This window comes from Poecile atricapillus, chromosome 5 (assembly GCF_030490865.1).
Source record: "Poecile atricapillus isolate bPoeAtr1 chromosome 5, bPoeAtr1.hap1, whole genome shotgun sequence".
NCBI classification, from domain to species: domain Eukaryota; kingdom Metazoa; phylum Chordata; class Aves; order Passeriformes; family Paridae; genus Poecile; species Poecile atricapillus.
Window position 1 is genome coordinate 19746995 of NC_081253.1, and position 24484 is coordinate 19771478.

The 24484-nt window shown below is 36.0% G+C and overlaps 1 protein-coding gene across 4 annotated transcripts in view; it reads left to right on the top strand.

The window, feature by feature from the left end:
- MYO3B (myosin IIIB) overlaps positions 1-24484 on the top strand; it is a 197414-nt gene that overhangs the window by 55806 nt on the left and 117124 nt on the right. For all 4 annotated transcript variants that reach the window (XM_058840479.1, XM_058840480.1, XM_058840481.1 and 1 more), the window contains one exon: positions 14971-15036. In XM_058840479.1, coding sequence (XP_058696462.1) covers positions 14971-15036 — 66 coding nt within the window. The remainder of the gene's footprint in view (positions 1-14970; positions 15037-24484) is intronic.

The following is a 24484-nucleotide window of genomic DNA, read 5'->3' on the forward strand; positions in this document are numbered from 1 at the left end:
GCAAAACACTTGTGCTCTGCATTTAGAATGAGTTTGAAGATTCTGAGAAAATCTCACAATAGTTCACAACCAATTTTCCACCATTTACCCCAGAGAATAGCTTCCTTTCAGGCAGATAGCTCACAGGTAATATTGCTTTGCCCTAAGACATTCAATGTTCAGGTATTTTTATATGATTGATTAATATACTTTAATTAATAGACTTTGTTTTAGAGATAGATTCTTAGGATAAAAATAATTAAGGTAATCTAGGAGTCAAGTTGCTCAGTAAAGAATTAGGTAGCTATATTTTCAACATATAAGCCTACTTCATTACCTCAAAGGTTGCTTAGAGGCTGCTGATGCTTAATAGATAGGGTTTAGATAGATTACCTGCAGTACTAAACAATTTACTGGGAACAGAAAATAGGCTTCCAATACAGTCTAGAAATGAAACATCACAATTATTTGAGGTACTCTGTAACCTTGGAAACAATTGGGAGCAGTGACATCAGCAACAATTATGTGCTATTTTGTCTTCAGTTTATCACCAAGGTAACCAGAGCAGGTTTCCCTGCTTGAAATTTTAAGAATGTCATGGTCTGGAATTAAGTGAACATTCATGAAGGAGACTACTTAGGGTCTGCTAAAATTGCATTCTGCTTTTCTTTTTAAATGATCCTTCAGAAATTAAATTGTGTAAATTTCTGTGTTTGTTTGGGTTTTTTTCCTTTCCCCCCCCTTTTTTTTCTATGAAACAGCTGCAGACAAATAAAGCCTTAGTTACTGTGCTAAATTCTCTAAATACTGGAAGGAGGAAAATGTATTTCCTTATCTTTTCCTTTTTGCAGGCCTCAAATACCAAGTATTGCAACTGCACACAAAGGCTGCAAATAGCACACTGTTATTTTTGGGCATGCAATTTACCCGCAATGGAGGACATATGATGTTCCCACACTGAACTTCCTTGAGGGGAGATCTGCATTAAAGTCTAGTTTCACCAGAGACTTGTATTCGGTGGTGCAAGAGGAAAATACTGGATGAGTAATTCCCTTAGACTTCCAGGCTGTCAAACATCCATAGTCAGCCTGCCTTACCTTGTGGTTGTGCCACATGATAACCATCTTCACTCTTAGTCCAGAGAGATGTTTGGTTTTTTGCAGTGGATTTGGAAAAAGTGATACTTGATTTAAAGTTTTGTTTCATGATAGAAAAACCTGTACTCCCCTTTTTAATTCCTTTCTGATTGGAAATTCATGTGGTATCAGAGCCACACAAATGCTGACAGGCAGGTTACTCAGACCATACAGTCTCTCGTGTGTGGGACTAAATTTTAGTGAGAGGTATTTTATATGAAATGGTGATAAAGCTTACCTGTCAGTCATGGAGGAAGAGGAGACTGCAAAAAATTGCTTTCTTTTTGAAGTGTGGAACACTGTCTTGGGTGAAAGCCATATCAGTGCTATGAATTTTCATTCATAAAACTTCAATATTTTGCCTGCAATGTCTTACCTTGTCAAACATTTCCTTTTTTTGCATGTGTCTTTATCCCTAGATTACTGCCCATGCAAAATACACTCTTGTATTCTGTTCCGTTATTGTGCATTTAACATGTGGTTTTGCAGGGCTGTTGGTGTGCAGGAAACTTGCCATACTTGTGCCTAGGAAATGCAAGTTAGAAATTAATGTTTGAAGGAAAGCAATAAAATTCTGTTCTGGTTTGTAGTGCAGTCAGTCCTAAAGAAGTGAAACTTAATTACATGACATTAGCCTTGTGGGCTTGTTCCAAAATAAACTTTATCACCTATGGTTAATGTTGGAGTTCAGTAGCCCACATCATTTATAGTGAATTGAGCCAAGTAAATTAAATTAGATTTTTGCATGAAGAAAAAATAATCTTTTCACATAGTTTGGTATTGGCAGAGTGACTAAGACACCATGTACATTTCACAGTTCCAGAGACTTTAATGGGATGTAATCGAAAAATAGATGTCTTTTTTCCATTCAAAATAGAATATGGATGTTCATATATATAAAGGAATTAATTCACTGGCTGATAGAAGCAAAAGAAAAAGAAAGTGAACTTTTTAGATACTAGCCACATTCTAGCAAGATTGTAATTATCCTTAGGATTGTAATAAATGTGTGTTGGTTATTTTTTTGTAATAAAAAGTCGCCAAATGCCTATGTGCTTTGCTCTCTAAAGTAATTTTCAGAAATATGCAATAACAAGTAATCACACTATTTGCAAACATATTTGGTGAAACGGAGCTGTGCTTTGAAAGGTATTGATTTGCTTGTTGCAGTTATCAGTTTGATTAATGTTAAGATTTTATGCAGTATATTTAATCATTACTCCTGATTAGTGCAGTAATAATGCACTACACATATATGCACATTTACTATTAACAATTAGGGGCTTATGTTTCTTTCCTATTAGAGATACAGTCATAAGTTAGAAGTCATAACATTTTAAAAGAGATATTTATTGGAGGAGGTATTGGTTATAAATCTTTATGACTAGAGTATTCAGGGAGTTAATAATGATTTCAGTGGGTTTATTTCATGATCGTGAAACACCGCTTAGATTTCTGTTGTACTGCATCTTCTCCCAAGAGTTCCTACAGGAGGTGCAAGTTTTCACAATGATCATCAGGCCAAGGAAAAACTCCCAGGCAAGATTCTAGATAGTGCATTCTCTGCAGAAAGGCTGCATTTTATATATGAACAAACTGGAATGTAGTCAGATTAAATGACTTTGAAATGCTAGGTTCCCAAATGTTACAGTGCTGTTTGAAGAAATAGCAAGCAGAGAATGGAAAAAGGAAAAAGATGAGGGGGAGAGCAGTAAATAATGATAAAGGCCTGGTGAAATGGCCTGTGAGTTGGTTCTGTGCTAAGGTTCAGTATTTATATATGGCTAAATGTGATTTTGGGAGTGTAGGGATACAAAGCAATGGCCGTGTTCAAGGGCTGGGTTTCAAAGTGCTGACTTTCATGACAACTAAAGACTCCTTACTGAAAATTGACTGAAAATTAATTTGAAGACCTGAAAAAAGAAAGTCCGGAGAAACCTGACCTGTACTCATAGATGATCCTGCTTTGTGCAGGAGGTTGGAGTAGAGACCTTCTGAGATACTTTCCAATGTTAGTCTGTGCTGTGGGGAAAAATGTTCACTTCATCCATATAGGGGTTTTAGGAGGAATTTAAGTAGTAAACAGGATAGCTTACATACTTACCCAGTCTGAATAAACAATTACTGAAGTCATTTGTCTAGTGTTGTTAGTAACCCTTAAAAATTTGCATTGAAAGCATGCAGGTATAAAGGTATAAAAGTTTTAAAGACTTAAGAAAACCTGGTAGAACTAATCAAAACCAAGTAAATTTTCCAAGGCAGGTGTAATTATTTTTACAGAGGTCTATATTTGCTTTATTGAAAAAGTGTCAAAATTTTTATAATGTATCCAAAAAAAAATTTAGAGGCAACTTGGACATGGCTCTGGTTATCTCTAAGATACAAGACCTTTAAGACTGGCATTTTAATCTACTTGGCAAATGGATGTTGAGATCCCATGAATGAAAGCTGTATTTACAAAAAAAAAGAAAAGAGATATGTCTGTGAGAGCAGGGGAAGCAACTCTTGTGCTCTTAGAAAGGGAGCACTCATTTTTCTTTCAGAGCAAACCTTTCATCAGTAGCTTGGAGAGTGACAGGGGAAAGGAACATTTCTCCTTTTGAGTGAGTTGGTATCTCCGCTTTGGCATCCAACACCACAGTCTCTGAGAGCATTAGGAAAAAAATAGTAGTACCATCTTTCATCTTTCTACCTGGCTGATTAAAGTGATTGATTTTATGCAGTTTAGTTTGGTTAAATTAGGTAAAATGTAACTGCTAGGTTCCTTCATTCTCAGTATAGTTATATCAGATTTCTTCTTATGAGACTGTTAACATATTAGTACAAGTGCTGGATAAAGGTGTTTTGAATTACAATAAGGTAGATTAATTGGGCAAGCTGATGATCCATGATCTGTTGCCAGTTCACAAACATGTCAGACTTTTAGAGCAGGCAGCATCTGCTTGAACTGTCTGGGGACACAAAAACAACAGAAAACATCTTATGGTACAACAAAACCAGAGATCTGACTTGATGAAAGTATGATTTTCTTCTTTGTTTAGCCATTCTATCTGTTATTTAAAACTGAGTGCTCATGTCACGTTAACATGTAATCACCTTAGTTACTCATAATTAATTACTGAGAGGAAATTCAGGAAGGAAGGAAGAATTGTGTTCCATATTATACCCTCTATTTTTATTGTAGATGTATTTTTACTTCTCTATCTTAGTTTTGCCTTTGGAGATTTTGGTTTGTTTGTCTTCATCATCTTTTTTGTCTCTCATTTTTAGTTTTTGCTCTTCTCACCTTTGTAGTACTTTGATATTTTCCCCAGTCTTAGCATTGTCTTGTCTTTCCTTTCGCCAAGATGCTGCTTCCCATCTTCAAAATGTTCCCTTGCCCTGTCTTTCATTTGCCATTGCTTCTTTCAGTTCTTCATTTTCTCTGAATTTTTAAACTTAGCCAGGAGATCCTTCTTTTCAGAGCTTACCATAGAATATTCAGCATGAGGCATGGGTTAAATCTTGCATTAAAAGAAAAAACTATCCTGTCACCCTGAAAACTCAGCTTCTGAGCTTGCTGACATAGTTTTCAAAGACTTTCCTAGGACAGTAACTGTAAACAGAGATAGGTATACATTCCTTCTGTTACACATCTTGTGATGGACATCTCTCATGGCCAGTGCAGTGAGAAAGTGTTATCCTGACCATCCAATCCCTGGCCATGGTCAGAAACCTATAAATCCTGGGAGGAAAAATAAACTCGCTCTTCCTTTCACCACACCTCGAGCTGTGTCCGTGTCATCTATTCAGCACCAGAGCAACACTATCCGTCTTGATCATCATGTGTTCCATGATGTTTTAATGTATCAGCTCTGTAGCGGGTTTTTTGGTCTCTTATTGCATCACTAATTGCTTTGCTCCACAATACGTCCATCACTAGTGGTCCTTACCTTAAATGTGTTTTAACTACCTTTTTCCTTTCCTAGATTCCCTACATTATGTGAGGCAATATTTTTCCCAAGATATTTTTTTCCATGGCCTATTCAACTGTTTCAAGGAACATGAGTTTTACATTAATATCTTTACAGGTTTATTGGAATAAGTCTTACTTTGTTGTCATTTAGTTCTAAGAGAGGTTTTATTTGAATTGCAGTCATGGGACGTTTTTGATAATGAATAAATTTTTCATGTTTCTCATGCTATGTTTATTAGTCTTCACCCCAGTTATAATCTGCAGGTATCCATAAGCCATACAGGTTCTTTGTTGTTTTTTTTCTAAACAGACAAAAATTTACCTATTTTAGAATAAAGCTTATTGGATGGAATAGAAGAGGGAACAAACAATTTTCATTCCACATACAGTCCTCTTGCTCAGAAGGCATGCTACCTTCAATGATAATTCCTTTTATAAAAAAATGGTACTCTTACACATCTTGTACATTTCTTTAGATTCAGCATTTATTCAGTCTATTGCTTCAGAATATTTATAATGATACACCTAATGCCCCATTGGAAATATGCCGCCATTAACTAATCTATTCCCTCTGCGAGTGTTTATTTCTGGCATAGAAAAGCTTCTGCCAGTTTAGACTGGTAGAGCTGTCAGAATAATACCAGTTCATACAATACTAAGCTGAAAAATGTAAGTGAAGTTTGAGTCATAGCATACAAAGGAGGTTAATGCTTACTTCCTTTGAAAGTGCAGGGTTTAAGTGCTTGCTTTTGCTGAGTATAACAGTTGAATGCGTGTTCAGTACCAGCCACATCAACCGTGTGGTAATAAACTTCTTTTATGGGCTTACTGTTAGGTTTATTTGTATTTCGTAGAGCCTCAACTAAGAAAATGCTTGCCTTTGTGAGATGGAAGGATAAGAAGGTGTCCTCCTCTTTGAAAATAACAGCTAAATTAGACAAAGAAATTAAGGTAAAGAAGCAAAAGTGGAAAAATCACTCGTGTGGTTTTGTGAAGCAAGTTCCCCTTTTCACAGGAGCAATGTAGTGAAAACATATTATTGTTGATGGAAAGAAGGCCCCAAAACACATGTCTTAGTGAGCTGAAAAATCTGCTCATGTCACAGATATCCTGTGTTACCTTGTATCCAGGGCACTATGGAGCCTAATGGCAGAGTCACCATGGCATGACAGGGCCTTTGCTCTGCTTTGCCCACCTGGGCAGAGGGAGATCGCAGCAGGAGCACAATACTGTGATACACTGTTCCATGTCAGACTCCAAATGGTCTAGTTCTTCCCTTGGCAATCTTCCTATACTTAAAAGAAACCGTTTGTAGCATCCCTCTGTGTATTTCTTGAGCCAACTTTTAGCTTTCCAAGAGTGGATCTGCTTCACTGGGCAGGGCTTTCAGGCAGGTATCCTACTCAGGCCTCTTAAACTGGCTAATGTACAGTGGGAGTGTGAAACATGCACAGCCAGGAATTGTCCTTAGAAACTTATCTGTGGGATTTTTGCTTTAAGTTATAAAAATATATTTTACTTCCCCATAAATTTCTACAAATATGCTGTGTAATTGCAGTGTTTAAACATTCCAGCTACAGAAGTGTAGTGTCTAGACACCACCATATGTATTTCAGCCAGGCACAGAAGTATTGCTGTCCTATTTTCATTTCTTTGGCAACTGACATTCTACTTCTTTGCAAATTCACAGAGCAATGATTTTAATAGAAAAGCAAAATCCTACATTGCACTAAAGATGAGAACTGGTTATAAATAAAAATTTTAACTATTACTTCCCTTGATTCAATTACTCATAATTTGCTCGTGCCTCTTTAACTCCCTGAAACTTCTGTGAATAAATAAGATAACAAAGCATAATTGTAAGTCAATTATGCTAAATTTTTGGTTGGAAGCTTGACCACTGGAATGCAAAGCTGTACATTTTCACCTCCATCCAAAAATATTTCTGAAATGAAACACTTGTTTCTGTCTCAGTGAAGCCAGAAACTGAAACTGGAAACTGAAGAATAAATGACAGAAATAAATGATGCCTTGTCAGGTTCTGAAAAAGGCTAATGAAACTTTGCAGCTGCCAATTCTGACTGAAACCAGTGGCCTGTGAATTGCAATGTTCAAGGGAAAAAGTCAAAGATAATCCAGATGTTTCCAAGCAGAACACTTTGCAATATTTTTTCATCCATTTTCTTTCTGTTTGTATGGGCTAAAAAATTCCATAACTGAGATGTGGTTTAATACATTTTCTGAAGGTTATTATTTGACCTTCAAGATAATTTAGTGTGCTTAGCACATTATTTCTGTCCATACTCATTACCTTAAAGGTGGCATTTATGAGATACATACCATTTTGAATCACAGATTGTTCATGTGATGGAGGTTTCTTAGAAAGCTTCTTTTGACAGCCTGTTTATAGCCTTCTTGAAGCACCTCTCTTTTGGCAATGCATAAAGTGAGTCTTGACAATGAAAAGGATATTGTACATAATTCTGGAACTGACTACCATTTGCCATTTATTTTTGCTCATTATTTTTCTTCCTGATGAACTATTATAAGCAGGAGACTTGTGAATAAATCTTGATTTAAGTGTGCTTTAAAGAGCTAGTTGATATTTTGTTCATTGGTGAATTTGAATTTGTTTTGCAGCTGAGCCAATATTTCATTGTTAATCTGGTAAGTCATCTACTTAGTGGCAGCAAAATTAATAATCATGTAAAAACATAAGCAAAAAGAGGCAAATGTGTATTTATGTGTTTTAGATTACATAACCATCATTCTCTTCTGAGAAAGAGGGAAATCAGGTATCCAATTTCTTTTTTACTACATCAGGAGCCTGTATTACAAAAAAAGTGCCAAAAAAAGTGGATTACTACCCTTGACCTTTCCAGGTAATTAGAATCCTGCACTCTGTTTAACTTTAAATTCAATATAAATTCATCATATGCAGTTGGATTGAGTCCAGACTTCTGTAATTGTGTATAGCCTATGGAAAATTCCAGTAAAGAGGGAATATCAGATAACTCTGTTCCTGTAATTAAAAGATAGTAAAATACTCAAGCAAGAAGAATATTTCTGTTTCAGTAATGAAGAAGCAATGTCTTGTGTTCTTCTTGCTTTTAACCGATTCTTTTCCCTCATTAGATTTTGGTCTTGGTTTAAAGCCACAAAGCCTCATTAGAATTAAGGTGCTTACATGTTATTTGAATATATATATGGCTTTGATAATTCTAGAAGAAAGGTTGTTGAAATGTATGTTAACACTTTTGAATTAGATATTTACAGAAGAAAAAGAGGCCTCAGAGAAAAGAGAGGGGGGTTGAGTGAGAAAGGAGACGATGCTGTTTAGAAGTGAATCAGTGGCTAGTGAAGAGGTGTCTGGAGAGCAAGCTTGGCAGGAGCACGTTCCTTCTTCCCCCTTTCCTACAATCTTTCCCTAGGATGTACTGTGTCTTTCATTTTCACAGAATAAAGGTCATTTTATCAGTGTTCCCTAGGGGCTCAGGAAAGGCACATTCCTGAAGAACTTTCCAATCTAGTAAGGACCTCTGATTGCTGTCTGTTATTGGTTGTTCAAGCTGCTGTGATGAAATAACAAATAGAAATCTGAGGGCACTCAAAAGAGTCTTCAGGGCCTTGAGACAATTGATTGGAGGATCGGGAGCACAGGTAGTGATTTCGTAAATCCTTCCAGTAGCAAGGAATAATACTGATAAAAATGGGCAGATCCATCAGGTCAATGCATGGTTCTGAGGCCGGTGTAATTGGAAAAATTGTGAGTTTTTTGATCATGGGGTGATCTGTTCAACACCTGGTCTACTGTCACCTGAGGGGATGTGCCTTTCTCAAAGGGGAAAAAGAGCTCTAGCACAGGAGCTGACAAGGACTCATTGACTGAACTTCAGCTTGAAAGAGGGAAAAGGAAAATACCCAGCATCCTAGTGATGAGTAATGGGACAGTGTGTCAAAACTTGAGAAAATGAATAATCATAGGATCCCTCAATCTGCTTCTTGAGATGTTGGCTATGAAGTACAACACCTGAAATGTTTCTAGACTAGTGCACATAGCAGAAGGAGAAAACAGGATCTCAAAGCTTTGGCCTAGTCTTAGACATTTGATGTCACTGGCATAATTGAAACCTGGTGGGATGAGTCCTCTGACTAGAGTGCCCTGTTGGATGGTTACAAGTTCTTAAGGAGGAATAGGCAGGTTGGAAGAGGTGGGGATTGGGGTGGCATTGGTAATGGAAAGACTAGAATGTATGGAGCTCACAGTTGGCTATGGCACAGTTGAGAAAACAATCTAGAAAACAATCAAGGGACAAATAGATAATGCAGATGCCATCATGGGAGTCTGTCATAGATCTACTAGATGAGACAGAGGTCTACAGGCTGAGGGGAGACCTCACTGCAGGCTTCAACATTGGCACAAGGGGTTGGGGAGGGGAAAATACTGATCTCTTCACTCTCACGACCAGTGACAGGACCAGAGAAAATTATATGAAGCTGTCAGGAGAGGTTTAGGTTGGGTATCAGAAAAAAGTTTTTCACTTTGAATGTCACTGAGCGGTGCAGCAGGCTCCTCAGGGAAGTGGTCACAGCAGCAAGCCTGACAGAGATCAAGAAGCATCTGGACAATACTTTCAGACATGTGGTGTGATTCTTGGGGATGTCCTGTGTAGGGCCAAGAGTTGGACTTAATGATCCTGATGGGTCCCATCCAACTCTGTATATTCTATGATTATATATAGTTAGAGAACTATGATTTAGCATTAGTCTCTTCTCTTGCCCAATAAAGTTTTACATAATTGTGCTGAGTCCTAAGAAACTAAAGATGCTGTAAGTAGCTACTACCTTTTCCAGTTGTCTCATATGCTGTGATTTGGTATGTAGTCTTAAGATATGGTTTGCACCTTGTTGCCTATATAGGCATGGAATGCCATGCTTAAAGATCTGGTTAAGAATACTTAAGGGGGATTCCTGATACTGTCAAGACTTGCAGAATTCTTGGCATTCTGAGGATGTTCAATTGCCTTTGGATTCCCCTAGATCAGCTCAATTGGCAGACAATTGCATTAGGCCTGGAGCTATAGCCCCAATCCCATGCTTCACATATAGCTTCCAGTTTTGTTATAAATCCTGTGTTCTTTCTGATCTCCTCGTCTCTTGAGCCAATTGCTGCTGTGGTTCCCAACCATGGAGACTCCATGTAACAGCATTCAGATTGGTGATATCTTTACACTGACCTAAAACGCAACTTCAAAGATCCACCCCTATATACATGGATGATTTTGTACAGATTCTCCACTTCCACAAGTTTCTACAGTTTCTGTCTTAACTTCACAGAGCTGATAACAGTACACTGCTTCCTGCTTAAGTGGATTTTGGTGAAATATATTAATGAAAGCCAGTTGAACTTCAGTAGACTTTAGTAGGAGACAGATGAATAGGAGAGTGTTTAGGCTCTGAATTTTTCTTCCAGATCAGTGAACACCTCTTATTGATTTGAATGGACCACAAAACCAAGTATATCAGGAAATCTTCTGAGCCCTTTTGAGAATTACCTGGTTATTTTTGGAAGATTACCCAAGGTGGAGAGTTTTGCTCCAGAAGGAGCAGCAGGACTTTAAACTTAGATGAGAATTTATGAGGTATTAATTATTGTCAATTATTCATTGCTTTATATAATTATAATAATTATTCATTATTTTAAAAATAATAATTCTTTTTCTGCAACCTTTTGTAATAATAATATTATTATTATGTGTGGTTGAATTTGTCCTTTTTCTTTGTCTGTTTCACTTAGTGTTTTGAAATACGCCTGCAAAGTGTATTTTCATGTAAAAACTAGCTGTGTATAAACCCAGGAAATGTCAACAGAATTTTCAGTCTGCTAGAAGAATAGTTCCCAACATGCTTGTGGGGGGTGGTGATTGTCAGAGCCTGTACATGGTGACAGGTGTTGGTTGTTCATCTGCTAATTTCTCATTAGAAACAATGTGGTAGGTTGATCAGTTGCAGTTTGGTAATTGGAGGCACTGTCATGATATCTGTTAGTAAAATGTATTACTATGTTTACTGAAGTAGTTTAAAAAATAGTAGATGTGTTTTCAGTTTTTAAAATTCTGTCATAAATGAAAATATTTGTTTTCTCATTACCAGCAAATATCTATTATCCATGATCTGTAATTAGGTTCACAGTTTAACGTAAAGGATGAGTGGTGCTCACTGGACTGCATCATTGGCCTTACTGTGGTAAAATGACCAATTCTGCCTCACCAGCTGTGACTTTGGAGGCAGTGACTTTGGAGGCAGTTTGAATGATGGGAACACAAAAAGCTCTATAGATTAAAATATTTCCAGCATACAACTGTGGGTGTATCAGTCAGAATTCAGCAGCAGTTCTTGCTTGATAAGCTTGCTAATGTCTTCTTGTCCTTAGAAGGAACATTGTTCCCCTGTATGGGTGTCTTGTACAGTCTCAACCCTGCATTCTTTGATGAAGCAAATCTCCCAGTGAAAAACAGCATTAGTATGACCATGGAAAGCACTGAATACAAGGATAGAAAGACTACTCACAAGGGCAATGCATTTGCTTAAGGAAACAGAGCATGTAGTTCTGTGACTAATTATGAATTATAGAAAGAACTAAAGGAAAAAAGACAAAGTTGGGAAATAAATGGTTGTTTGCTCATCTTGTATCAAAAGAGGACATTTTCAAAAGACAAACCCAATTACAGCTGCTTTCCCCAATAATATCCCTATCTACTTCTCACAATTTCCATCAAATATAATAGAAAATACGACAGTATTGTGCTTCAGCTTCTTTTACATGTGGCAAAGGTGATTGAAAGATTGCATGCAGTCTTCTGATTTTATATCAAAAAGTAGAGTAAGTTACGTCTGCAAGTTAACGAGAGGTAGCTTTTTAGTTTTTCTATGGATGTGTCTTGAGTACTGCAGAAATAGCCAGGTGTTGGTAAAATGCAGTGACGTTGGCTGGTGCACATACAAAGCCACAGAACTCCATATAATGGAATTAACACAGTCTGGAATCCAAAATGGCCTGAGTTTGATTCTTGAGCTGAAGAGGTCATGCAAGTTTCTCTGGGATTTGGCATCTGATGATGCATATGAGTGTTTCACCTTTTTTAATGAGATATGAATCAGGATATGAATTACAGGTATCTTAATGGATTATTAATTTCAAACTGCAAAAGACCAGGTGTGCTCATGAAAGAAGTTTAGATACTTTGTGTATCTGCCTTTTCTTACCCAAGAACTTAGAGTCTTTACTGCAGAAGTCCCCCTCCAGAGGTGGTGTTTTCTGCTATCACCATGAAAGAGTTCTAGTGTCATAGGCAAAGTGAAGGTAGGAATCTGATGCTCTTATGCCTCTTTCTGGAAATCATTTATTCGCATGATACCAGAAAAGGATGAACTGATTTTTTACTTTGTAGTCAAGGTAATGTTTTTCACCAAGGGGAACCAATGTAATTTACAGGTGCTAATGAATTAAGGTTTTTGTGGGTTTTTTTGTTTATCAGCTCAATTTTGCAGACAGGGTGCCCGAAACATCAACTTAGAGTGGTCTTAGTATAGAGTTGAATAGTTTTGCTACAAGTCACTAAGAATAACTTAGTCTCTTCTATCAACAAATACAAAAGTATCAAGCTAAAGATAATATCTGTAGCATTACTACTTCCTTGGTTGTGTTGATTTGGGTCAGCCAAAGGGAGTAGCGATCAGTGAGAACTTAGTAGTATTTTTCAGACAAAACGTGTTCTCTATGGTTAAAAAGATGGCTTTCTCCATTGATCATTAACCTGCAAATGACAAACTGTATTTCCTGAATGACATGTAATCTGCTGATTTGTTCTTCCATGATGAAATCCCAACTGTTTCCATCATAACATCTGCAACTAATGTTAAGTATCTCAGTGTCTTTTTCCAGAAATTTCCTTGTGAGATTGTTAACAAAGCCTGCAAACCATATGCTTTTTGTCAGCACCATTGTTACCATCTGGAAAACCTTTTGGAACATTGTGAACAGAAAAGACAAAATCGCATATTTCATTAATAGTTAAGTGAGCTTTTGAAAAAGCGTATTATTTTGCAATGAAATTCAAAACTTCACTCTAAATATTCAGTAGACAGTGCTAGTATAATTCTAAAAGGAAATACACTGTACTTCACTGTATAATAGAAGCTGGTTGTTCATCAGAATCCAAACTGTCAGAGTACCATTTCTGCAATATAAAGACTGAAACATACACTAACTCCAGCTGGCTGTTTCTTAAGGCTGTTTGCAGTGGTCACATATGTGGGATGTCTGAAATAATAAGTATTTTTATTATAGACAAAGATATTTCTGAAGTTTACCTTTCTTTGATATAGGATTTTTTTCCTAGAAGTATACCTAGAAATAGTCTTCTTTTTTTTGTGCTCGTAAAAAAATCAGATTCTGTGATGTTCATGAACACATGAGCCTGGTAAAGGGGAGACAACCATGAAATGTTATTGTCATTGAAAATAACCAGTCATGTAATTTTTTCCATAATAATACATTTGCTAAGTAATACACATCTAAATATTCTGGATTTCTTCATTTCGTGGAGAGAAGTGTATTACCTTAGTCTTCTGAAGCAAAAGAGAAAGGTAATAAGACAGTAATTTCAGCAAACTTGTCATCCTGCAGTGTAATTTGATGGCTGCATTTGTTTTGAAACAATGCAGATGAACAAAAATGTCCATCTATTACAAAGCCACATTACAATTTTTTTCAAACTAATTTGTTGGTATTTTTTAGAGTAATTGTTCAGTGGAACTCATTTTTCAGTGAATATGCATGAAAAACTCGTGACCATTGAGCAAATCAGGACAAATTTATGTTGCTTATGCTGTTTTCCTTTTTGTTTTGTGAGATGTTTCCAAGCAGTGTTATTCTGTGGAATGTGGCTACAGTATAAATTACGTGGTTTGTGATAAAATCAAGATTATTATTGTGTGTTTCTATTGTAGAATAAGTTTTTCCCTGCCACTTCAGTAATATGTGACCCTCAAATGCAGCAAAAGATAAATCATTAAGGTTTCATAAAACACCTCTGTAAGTTTAATCTTAAAAAGTTAAATTAGACTTCAGTACTTAGCAAATTTTAAGCTGCACGGGAAACCTCTGTAGGATAACATAGTGGAATATATGATTTTATGAACAATTCTTGCTGTAAGTTGGTCCTCCTAAATTTGCGCCTCTTAAAATTTGGTTCACTTAATATGACCTATAGGTCTTCCTTTGTATTTTTATGTAATTAAATTGTAGCAGTAAAAATCAGGAAGGAAAGGAATTTTATATCAACCACCATGAAACTTATCAGAGTTGAAAAATTATTTTTGTGAAGGCCATCTTACTATTTAATATAAAAATACTGTCTGCTAGATGTTAGTTTAAAAACAGCATATATTTTTAACAGTTTTAGAGTTTACAGTGTCGTCCAAACTGAATATAGATTGAAACCCAGACTGAAAATCCTACAAGTTGTTCTTATCCATACTTTAAAAGCTTTGATGAGAATAAGTGATCTTGGGCAAAGTGTTAAAGTAGTGTGATGGCTAGGTTAATATTGCATTTTCAGTCAGGCTGAAATTGAAAGGGAAATGTTGGGAAGTACACTGTGAACTATACTGACTACCAGCTTCAAAGGTATTGACATAAAAGGAGGACATGAAAAGAGAGCTGTCAGTGCATAAGCAACAGCAAGAAAAAACCAACAGGCATCCTAAGGTGTCATACAGACAATTTGAATATTACTTTCTCAATTATAATTTACTCCCTGATGAAACCAGGAGCACCTTTGATGAGTATCTGTGAGATAACGTTAACATTTTAAAACTCAAATCTTTGTTTTTCAGAAATCCTCCACCTACTTTATTACATCCTGAGAAATGGTGCAGAGGATTCAACCATTTCATTTCACAGTGAGTTTTTTTTTCCCTTTTAAAAACAGCTTGTTCAGCAAGACTTATGTGTGCCAATCTGAAAAGAGAATTTTCTTACAGTTACTGCTTTTTCAGGTTTTTGACTACAGTTTTCTTTTAACAGATTCTCATTCACTTTTTGAAAGCTTTACAGCCCAGCATGATCTTCTTACATAATTTTCATTTGAGTGTCTCTTGATTTTGATGGACCCGGAACAGGTTTATAAAATATACCTTATTTCCTTGATGGTTTTCCATTGAAATTTTGTGTTGAGGAGAAAAAAGAATAGTGAAAATGATTGCTGGTCAATTTAAAATAAGAGTTTGAAAGATAAGAAAGAAAATAATTGCCTTTTTTACACTTTAGTAAGGTTTAGTAAGGTTCAGTAGGTTATATATATTGGTATGATATATATTTATATATATATATATATAAAATATAAATGTTTTATATATTTAATTGAGCACCAGTAGTAACAAGAGCACGATGAATGCAGCTGTCACCAAACTAAAATATGCTTTTGCTTTACTTTTTTTCCTTTTACAGTGACACTAGGAAATCACAGTTTAGTAGTTGCTATCATTGTACTCAAAAATCTTACTGCAGGCTTTACGGGTGATTTTTAGGATTCTTCAATATTTCATTGGAAATTATTACAGCCCAAATTGTGTAATGTGGGAAATACTATTATAACACCACTTGTCAGTACTGAATTTTCAAGAGAGGTTTGTAAATATGCACATCTGCATTTTGAATCTGTTCTGTTCCTTGTGTATTCAATTACTCATAGAGTACAATATCCCTACCTGATACTTCTTTCAATTAGTTGTGTAGTAATGTCTTTCCATTTTAGAAGAAGTTAAAAATAAAAATGCTAATGCGAATTTTATTAGTAATATGTGAAAAATACATTATTTACTGTGCTGATCTTTAACCAAACAGGAAGGTGAGATACAGTGTAAGGTTTGACCTATAGAGGAAGAACATTATTATTATTATTATTATTATTATTATTATTATTATTATTATTATTATTATTATTATTATTATTATTATTATTGCTATTGCTATTGCTATTATTGCTGCAATGTAACTCAGAATCTCTTCAATGTAGGCAGTAGAAGTACATTCCTCTAGAGCAGATGGATCCAAGTTCTGGTTCTCCATAATGCATGTCCTCATTTACACAGCAGAATACATTGGAATCTATGGCAGATTCAGAGTTTAAGTACAAGGGTTACCAAGTGGTGGATGAATTTCATTCTGTTATAAAAAAACATTGGTTGCATTGTATTTAAAGGCTGTAGTCTGTATTCAGGGAGACCAGCACTAGTGGATTATATTCCACTTGTGCTTTAGAAAGTCACTGCACTTAGTAAATAAGATTACATTCCTGTCTCAGGAACACTGTACATTAACCTTCAGCATTGTTATATAAGTTTATAAGTAATATATAAGTTATATATTGTTATATAAGTTTTTCTTTCTTGGTCTCTTTCCTTTTAGAAGTCCCCGCTGAGCTTGAGAACAATACAAAAACTCAGTTAAACATTTCTTAGCATTTGTTCAGTCCTTTAGTTCAGCATGCAGTGTTCATAAAACAAGTCAGATGCTAATACTTTATGGCTAAACTTGATTTTATTCTTGTCCTTCGAGTTTTTTATAAATTGAAATTGTATCATTTTAATAATATGAATTATTATTTATTTTTGCTTAATTACTTCCTCATCATCAACTTTTGCGGGTTCTCAAATCTTGCTTTTCATTTTACCAGTGATGTCCACAATGAAGTAAGGAAATATGCTCATACACAGTTCTCTTAGCATGGAGAAATGCAACAATTTTAATAAATACCCTATGTTATAGCTGCCTTTAAGAGAATACTGAAATTGAATTCTCTCTGACATTGTTGTATTCCTGGGAATGTGTTAGTAAATCTGTAACAATACAGAGGTTACAGGATGTTTTTATGGAGGCTTAGATTTACATTAGTGGATTTTGTAGAAAAATCTAGATAATGAAACATCAGATCATACAACTGCAAACCTTTTAGCCATTACTGATAATTGGCTCATTTATATGCATTAGTTATGCATTTGTTGATGCCTGCCTTGTGACAGCCTAGTTATGATAAATTAAAAGCAGTGATTGTATAAATTCCATACTGCCTTTTATCCTTATGTTAGGACCTTGCCTAATGTTTCTGTCACCCTTGTGATGAGTGGTTAGCTATTGAATAATTTCATTATCTACCTCCTTGATGCTAACATCATTTGCATAACAAGCTTATCTATTCAGGTTGCAGGCCAGACCTGTGTACTGACCAAAACTGAGCATGTAGCTTTGGCTAAGCTTTTGATTTCAGTTAGGTTTATGCAATAATTTTGTTTATGCCAAGATTGCTATACCGAGTCACTGTAGCTTTTTTTTCATCCCATTTTGCCATCCCTTGAAATGCCATTGTCTTGAGAGGCATTTTTTATAAGAGGTCTCAACATATTACAGTGATTTACAATATGCCTGAGCCGGAAGTTTCATTGTAAATCTTTAAACTGGTAAAATAGTTATCATATATTTTTCAGGAATGAAGTCTATATTTTTAACTGATTCCATTGACTCAAGAAATGAAGATTTTGCATCTGCATTTTAGTCAAATGCAGTATTTCTAAAATCTGAACAGAGAGTCAAGATGGTTTCTAGCTTGGTGAATCTATGTTTCTATTCCCAGCTCTGTTGACTTTGAGATGAAGATTGTAATGCATTGTTCTCATAAGAATTTTTACAATGAACATAGTGATTCTGAGTTAGATATTTTGTTGTTTAAAAATGCAGCGAATACACAATTTCAGCTCTTTTCTCTGGCAGCACCCTAATTTTGTATTTCATATATACTAAGATACAGGCAGCACTTACATACTTTACTGACATAAGGTCAGTAAAGTTCTATGTGTGTGTGTTTATCTGTACTACTGTGATTGAGTATGAAAAATTTGGCTCTCCATTTGTGATGTGAAAAATAATTAATTACCTTTATTTTACTTACCGGTAGGATTTTTACCATTTCTGTAAAACCATGTAAATTATCACAGCAGTGAAAAATAATTTTCTTGGCAGTTTAAAGCTTGACTCAAATGATCTCAAGGGATAAATAGGAGAGTTAATATGTTCTCAATGCAGAAGAATGCAATAACTTTTATTTACATTGCATCACAAAATGCTAATTTTAATTAAAATTAGTAGTGGTATCTCCAGAGACAGACATTCTCTTTTTAAATTTATTTAACCAATGATTAGCTATTATGGTTCTTTGAATTAATTAGTCATTCTTGAGCTGGAGGGAATTAAAGAATTAAGAAATTCAGGAAGTAATAAAGTCAAAATGTGAACTTAAGGATTTATGGTCACATATATTATCAGTCTGTAACTTTTAGCAATGACATTGCAAATACAGTACAAAGATAATTTTTTTGTCCTGATAAACTCACTTTTTTGTACTCAACTTAAACATGGCTTAGCAAGCTAAATTTTATATTGATGTGTCCACATTCAGAGCTATTCAGTTAATAGATCATCTAGATCATATAGGTTTTAAGTGGTCCATTTATATTTAACTTCTCTGTAGATAAAGTTTTTTCACAATCTAAGCACTTGTTTAGTGACATTCTGTTCATGTTACATAAAGAACATTTCACTGTTTCTTTCACTGAGAACATCATATGCATTTGACATAACTTATTAATTTCAGTGTCTGGAAAGGCAGAGGTTTGCAAATGTCAAAAAGATACAGATTGCGATGTGTAAGGTTATCACCAAATCTACATTTTTGCATTTCATTCACTGATGTAGACTCTCAGAATCTGTCTACAGATGAACGTGAAATACTAAATTATAGTACCTGACGAAAGATCTCTGCCACTTCTGAGTATTGCATGAAACATATGTATTTGTACAAAGGAATGGACATATATAATGAATACAGTTATCTTCAACTTTCTAATGAGTAGTTGTAAAAATCCTGCCTCAAATCAGCTGCATGCTATAGTGTCAAAGTGGGATAGGTACCTAAGGAAGGATATCTGGTACACATGTAAAACATACTGTTTCTAATAAAAAACTTCAGTTGTACAAAGTTCTGAAGGGTTTTTGTTTTTCTGGGCCTTCAAGGACAGACCAAAGAAACAGAGTAAACCAGTTCCTGGTGAAAGGTTATTCATCAATTTCATCATACAATAAATAAATGTATTTGGTGGTTTTGAGATGTAGAGTTGTTCTGATTGTATTTCTGTTGTCACTGGTAGCATTTCAAACGTTTCAACGTGAGCACCTGTCAGACCCATGCTAAAGAGCTGCAAGAGGTGCCGCTCTATAGAGTTTCTGTCATTTGTTTTCTAATCCATGTATATGAGCTAAAATAAATTGTAATGCTTACTCAGCCCAAATAAGGCTGGGAAACCTGTTGTAAGTTTTGGAGATTTAGAAGAGGTAAAGGTATTTATTACACCTAATTTTACAATTTCAGTGTGATAGAATCTTTGTTATGTACTATATGGTGTTTGATGTTGAACATTAAACTGAAGGAAGATTTATTAAGAAAATAGGTGATGGTGACACTTCAGTGTTTGAGTATTTGTCTCATTCTTAGGAAGGATCAGTAATTTGCAGCATTTGCCACCAAAAGGCAGATCAATAATGTTATAAATGTGTTCTGACCATCAGAATTTATACCATGCATGTGGTGATTGAGTTCTTTGTCATAAATTCAGTCTTTCATCCTGATATCTGATTGTAGCAGAATGAACAGTAAAATCCTTATTGTTTATAATGAGATGCTGTGCAAGACAGGAGACCTATTTAACCTACACGCATAACCCTAGTGCCTAGCATTTCCTTTTTGCAAAGGGACAGCTATATATAGTCCTGAAGATAAGGTTATTTATATCCTGTGAGTCCTGCTGAATTAGGACTCAAAACAGAAATGCTGTTGGCAAAGCTGTCACAGTTCTTTAGTTCACTTTTGCAAATTAGTGACCTACAGGAGTGGGGGTTGGGCAGGCCTGCAAGTGGAAAGCAGGGAAGTGTCAGAGAAGCAGGCACATTCCTGTATCTTACTACAGATGTAGTTCATGAAATGTCGTCTCCACCTGTCGGCTGCAAGTAACTGACCAGTGCCTGCTGCAGCTACATGTGGTACAGAGGTAGAACTGCTCAGTTACTGAGCGTTTTAACCAGCTAAAAAATCTCAGAGATTGTTATTTTTCCTTCATTGACTGAAAAGTCTCTGACCTAGTGTATCTGGCCTAGATGATCCTGCTTGTCAGTTCTTGTCTTTCAATTTCTCTGAGTAGGGGGAGTCAACCCATTTGAGGTCATGGTCTTGATTTCATTAATCTTGCATCATGAAGCAACCTTGTGATGTAATCAGGTAGGTATGCAGAGTATAAAAAATGTCTCAGAACCTAGAGACCTCATTCTCCCTGTTTAGGAGAGAAGATTCCCTCCTTTGAAGAGGATATGACCTTAGTTTTTCTCTTCTTCCTCTGGGAAATCTCCACTCTAGAACCTCATCTCTAGAACATCTCTATCTTTGGGGCCAGTCTGGTAACTATTTTCTGGGACTAGGATGAGACAATCTTAGCACCTTAGGATGACCTGGAGTTTGGTTCAAGACCCTGGAAAGCTCTTTTATCCTAATAGCAGAGTCCTGGAGAGATTTCTCACTGCTAGACAGCAGGTACTTGTGCAAGGAATGAAATATGTGGAGGGCACAGGAGAATGGTCTATAGCTGTGAGAGGAGCAGGTGATGGGAAAAGCAGCCTGATGAGGCAGTGGCAGGCACACCAGAGGAGTGGCAATGAGGGCTTTAGCTAACAGATAACAATCAAACAGAGACTTTATATCACTGTCAGCCAGAGGCTATTGTGTGAATTCCCCAGCTCTAATAGAGTCTGATATATTGTCATAATTTTTTTTCAAATATTAACCTATTTTTTCAAATATTAACCTATCTTCTGTGCATGTAGATATTAAATAGTTGCTTGATGTCTGGTTGGATATTTGGCTTATGGGACAAAGCTTCTAGCAGATAAGAAATCACCACAAAATGTAGCATTTACAAAATGTAATAATTGAAGAAAACCAAAATACTGGTGATAAATCATAATGTAAGTTAGCTATGAGAGTTACAGATGCTTGATTTCTTTCTTTTTAAAGAAAGAAGTTGGGGCCAAATAGATCATAATAGATCTAATGAAAGAGAATTTCTGAAAGAAGGAACTGCTGCTGCTCTGCTTAGGTTTGGCTGCAAGAGTGAGTGACGTTAGTAATTATTTTTCTATTTCTGAGCACACAGGAGACTTAGACCACCACTGCAGTTCTTACGAAATCTGTTTCTTTCCATTTATTCATTAGTAAATAGCTCATGAATGCTGATAAATATCTCTCAGCCATCTGATTCGCTACTTGGGAAATGGCTGTTTACATTGTTGAGACCCAGCAATTTCAACAATGTTATCATCCAAGTGCAAGCAGCCAGTGAATTTTTAGAGGCTGTCTGAGATGGGCCTATGTGGATGGGAGGCTGCTGTTATCCTCTGCTAATAAATGCTTCATCTTTGCTCGTAATTGTGGCAGAATGGAAATGGTGCTTAGGAGCCTGGCTGTGAGATTGCAGCAAATGGCTGCAACCTATGTTTAATGTAGTGACGCTAATGAATTCTGAGAATTAATTTTCAGCTAAGAAAGCATGATGGAAGATACTAGAATTTCCAATTAGATAATGGATTGACTTTTGTCAAGGCTAACATACAGTTTTTATTTCTTTTTCAGTCTCTACTTACTTAGCCTTTCTATTATTTTAGAGCCAAAAAATAGCAGGCTAAATGTGATACTTTTATCATACCTTATTTGAAACCCATCTTGTAGTGGGTTTGCTTGTCAATTTGCTCAATTCAAACTAATGCACCACCCTTTTTCTTTTTTTTTTTTTTTTTTTTTTTAATTTCCACAAGCCAAACAATTTGGCTGAATTTGCAGGTGCAGCACATTTACTGGTTTTATGAATAATTGCAGTATGGTTGATGTTTGACAGTGCCTGAGCTAACTGTCCAAACTGGTCTTAAATGAATGCTCAGATGAGAAGCTGAAGATGTTTTGCCTCAGAAACTAATCCTTCATTAATAGGGCTTTTTACTGTTGTTTTTCACTTGTACAATGCACACACTGATTCCAGAATATTTTGTGATGAGTGAAATTGTAAAAGATGTTTTGTTACTGTATTCTTTCAAATGTTAACATTACTGAATATTTTATTACTTCCTAATTTTTTTTCTTGCATATGTGTTAGATATATATTCTCACTGAATTTACTGGAAATTTTGAACTCAAACACATTATATTCTATGTCAGAGTGTAGGTCAGTAGAAAACTTTGTGGTAATTCTCACCTTTTTTCAGGTTTTAGGATTGTAAGAGCTGATATTATATATATCTCTATATATATATTTTTATTTTTTTTTCTGAAGAGCATTATAATGCCAATACTGCTTCCAGTAGGATGACGATGACACCTTATTGAACGCCTGCAATGACACCGGCAGTCTGGTGCATCATTTTTCATTAGCACTTAGGTGGTGGCCCAAGAATTTTTATTTTACAGATGATGTTGACTAAGAGCAGCAGCAGCAGCAGGCATTCATGTTGCACTGAAAGCAACAGAGTTGAACTGACAGTGTGTAGAAGCAGAATATTAATAGGCCTTTTCTACATAGGGAGGAATAAGGACAAAGAATATGCACCGAAAAACATAAGGGCTATGTTTCCAGTGTCACATGACAGCTTTGCATCCTCCATTCCATCACAGCAAGCCTGGTGAGACATGAAATTGGCACTGAATATTTGAGTACAGACTGAGCCCTCAGTACCTCAGTGACTAAGCTGCAAGCTGTTTACTGCATTTGAAACATGGTAAGGAGTAATTTCTAGGAGTGACTGTGTCAAAACTTCTGCTGTTTACAGGCAAAGGAGAGCGTGTGCCTTACACACTTCAATTCCCTATGGCCTACCTGGTCTTTCGGCTGCTGCGTTTTTAAAGTGCTAGGAACTTGCAATTTGACTCGATGGATTAAAGCAACTCCAGTGGAAACGTTCATTCTCCTGTCAGTCTTTTCCCTGAAGCTGAAGTACTCACGCACAAAGTTACAGACATGAATTTAAGCAGTTCTCCCTCACCCTTGCACAGCTGTTAGTTACTAACTCTGCTTTGTTGCGTCATCTCGTTAACCATCTGAAAGGACTGCTCTTCCGATGCAGGCACAAACTTGGCACAACAGGAGGTGTGTTCTGTCTGAGCTTGGAACAGAGAGTTTGAACACAGACTCATGTCGGTGTGTCTTGTGTCATTAACTAAGTCACCCTGCAATTCAACAAAGTTTTGCTTGTGTTTCAAGTGAAATCCTACGTGAACACAGACTGCAGCAATACTGGCATTTAGATGAAGCAATAGATAAACATGGATTGTTGCAAAGGTGAAGCATGCACACAAAGTGAATAGTCAGTGGGGGATTGGCAGGATTATGTAACAGAAGCAAACATAGTCCTAAAGATCTCCAACATCACCTCCTTCCTACAATTTACCTGTGCTCATTAAAACATCCGCAACACCCAAAAAGTTCACATTTCAGGCATGCAAGAAAGAAGCTAAGAACTTTTTTCTCCAAAATGTCTCTTCTTGTTGGGCTTCCACAATGAGTGTAGTATCCTGGACATTTGCATGTTTCACCTAGGGGCCATGTATATAGAAGAACTCTCATGCAACTTCTGTATCCTGTCTGCAGAATGTCTGTGGGTGCATTGTTCAGAGTTCAGAGAATTCATATTAATAACTGCATGCCACCAGGTCAAAGGTTTATATGTTCTTCACACTTTTGATAAACACAAGATGTCCTGTCTGGACCTGTGTAATTTTTTGAAAAGAATCCATTTAAACTCTAATGTTGTTATCTGAAAAGGAAGTGCCTTTTGTGATAAGACAAGAGATAATGGTTTTAAACAAAAAGAGAGTAGATTCAGACTAGATATCAGAAGGACATTTTTTGCATTGGGGTGAAACACTGACAGAGATTGGTAGATGCCCCATCCCTTGAAACAGTCAAGGTCAAGTCGAACAGGGGTCTGAGCAACTTGATGTAGTTGATGTCTCTGTGCATTGCAGGGGGTTTGGATTAGATGACATTGAAAGGTCCCTTCCAACACAAACTATCCATGATCCTATGATATAGATTCACTTGGATTCGGTTATAGTACTGAAAAACTCCAGATGAAATCAAATTTAACAAGAACATTTATATATTAACAATAAAACATAAATACTGAAAAGCTGGAATTATTGACAGAATGGTAAAAATCATGAATGCATGAGCTTTTCAGACTGAAATCTTCACTTCAGAGACT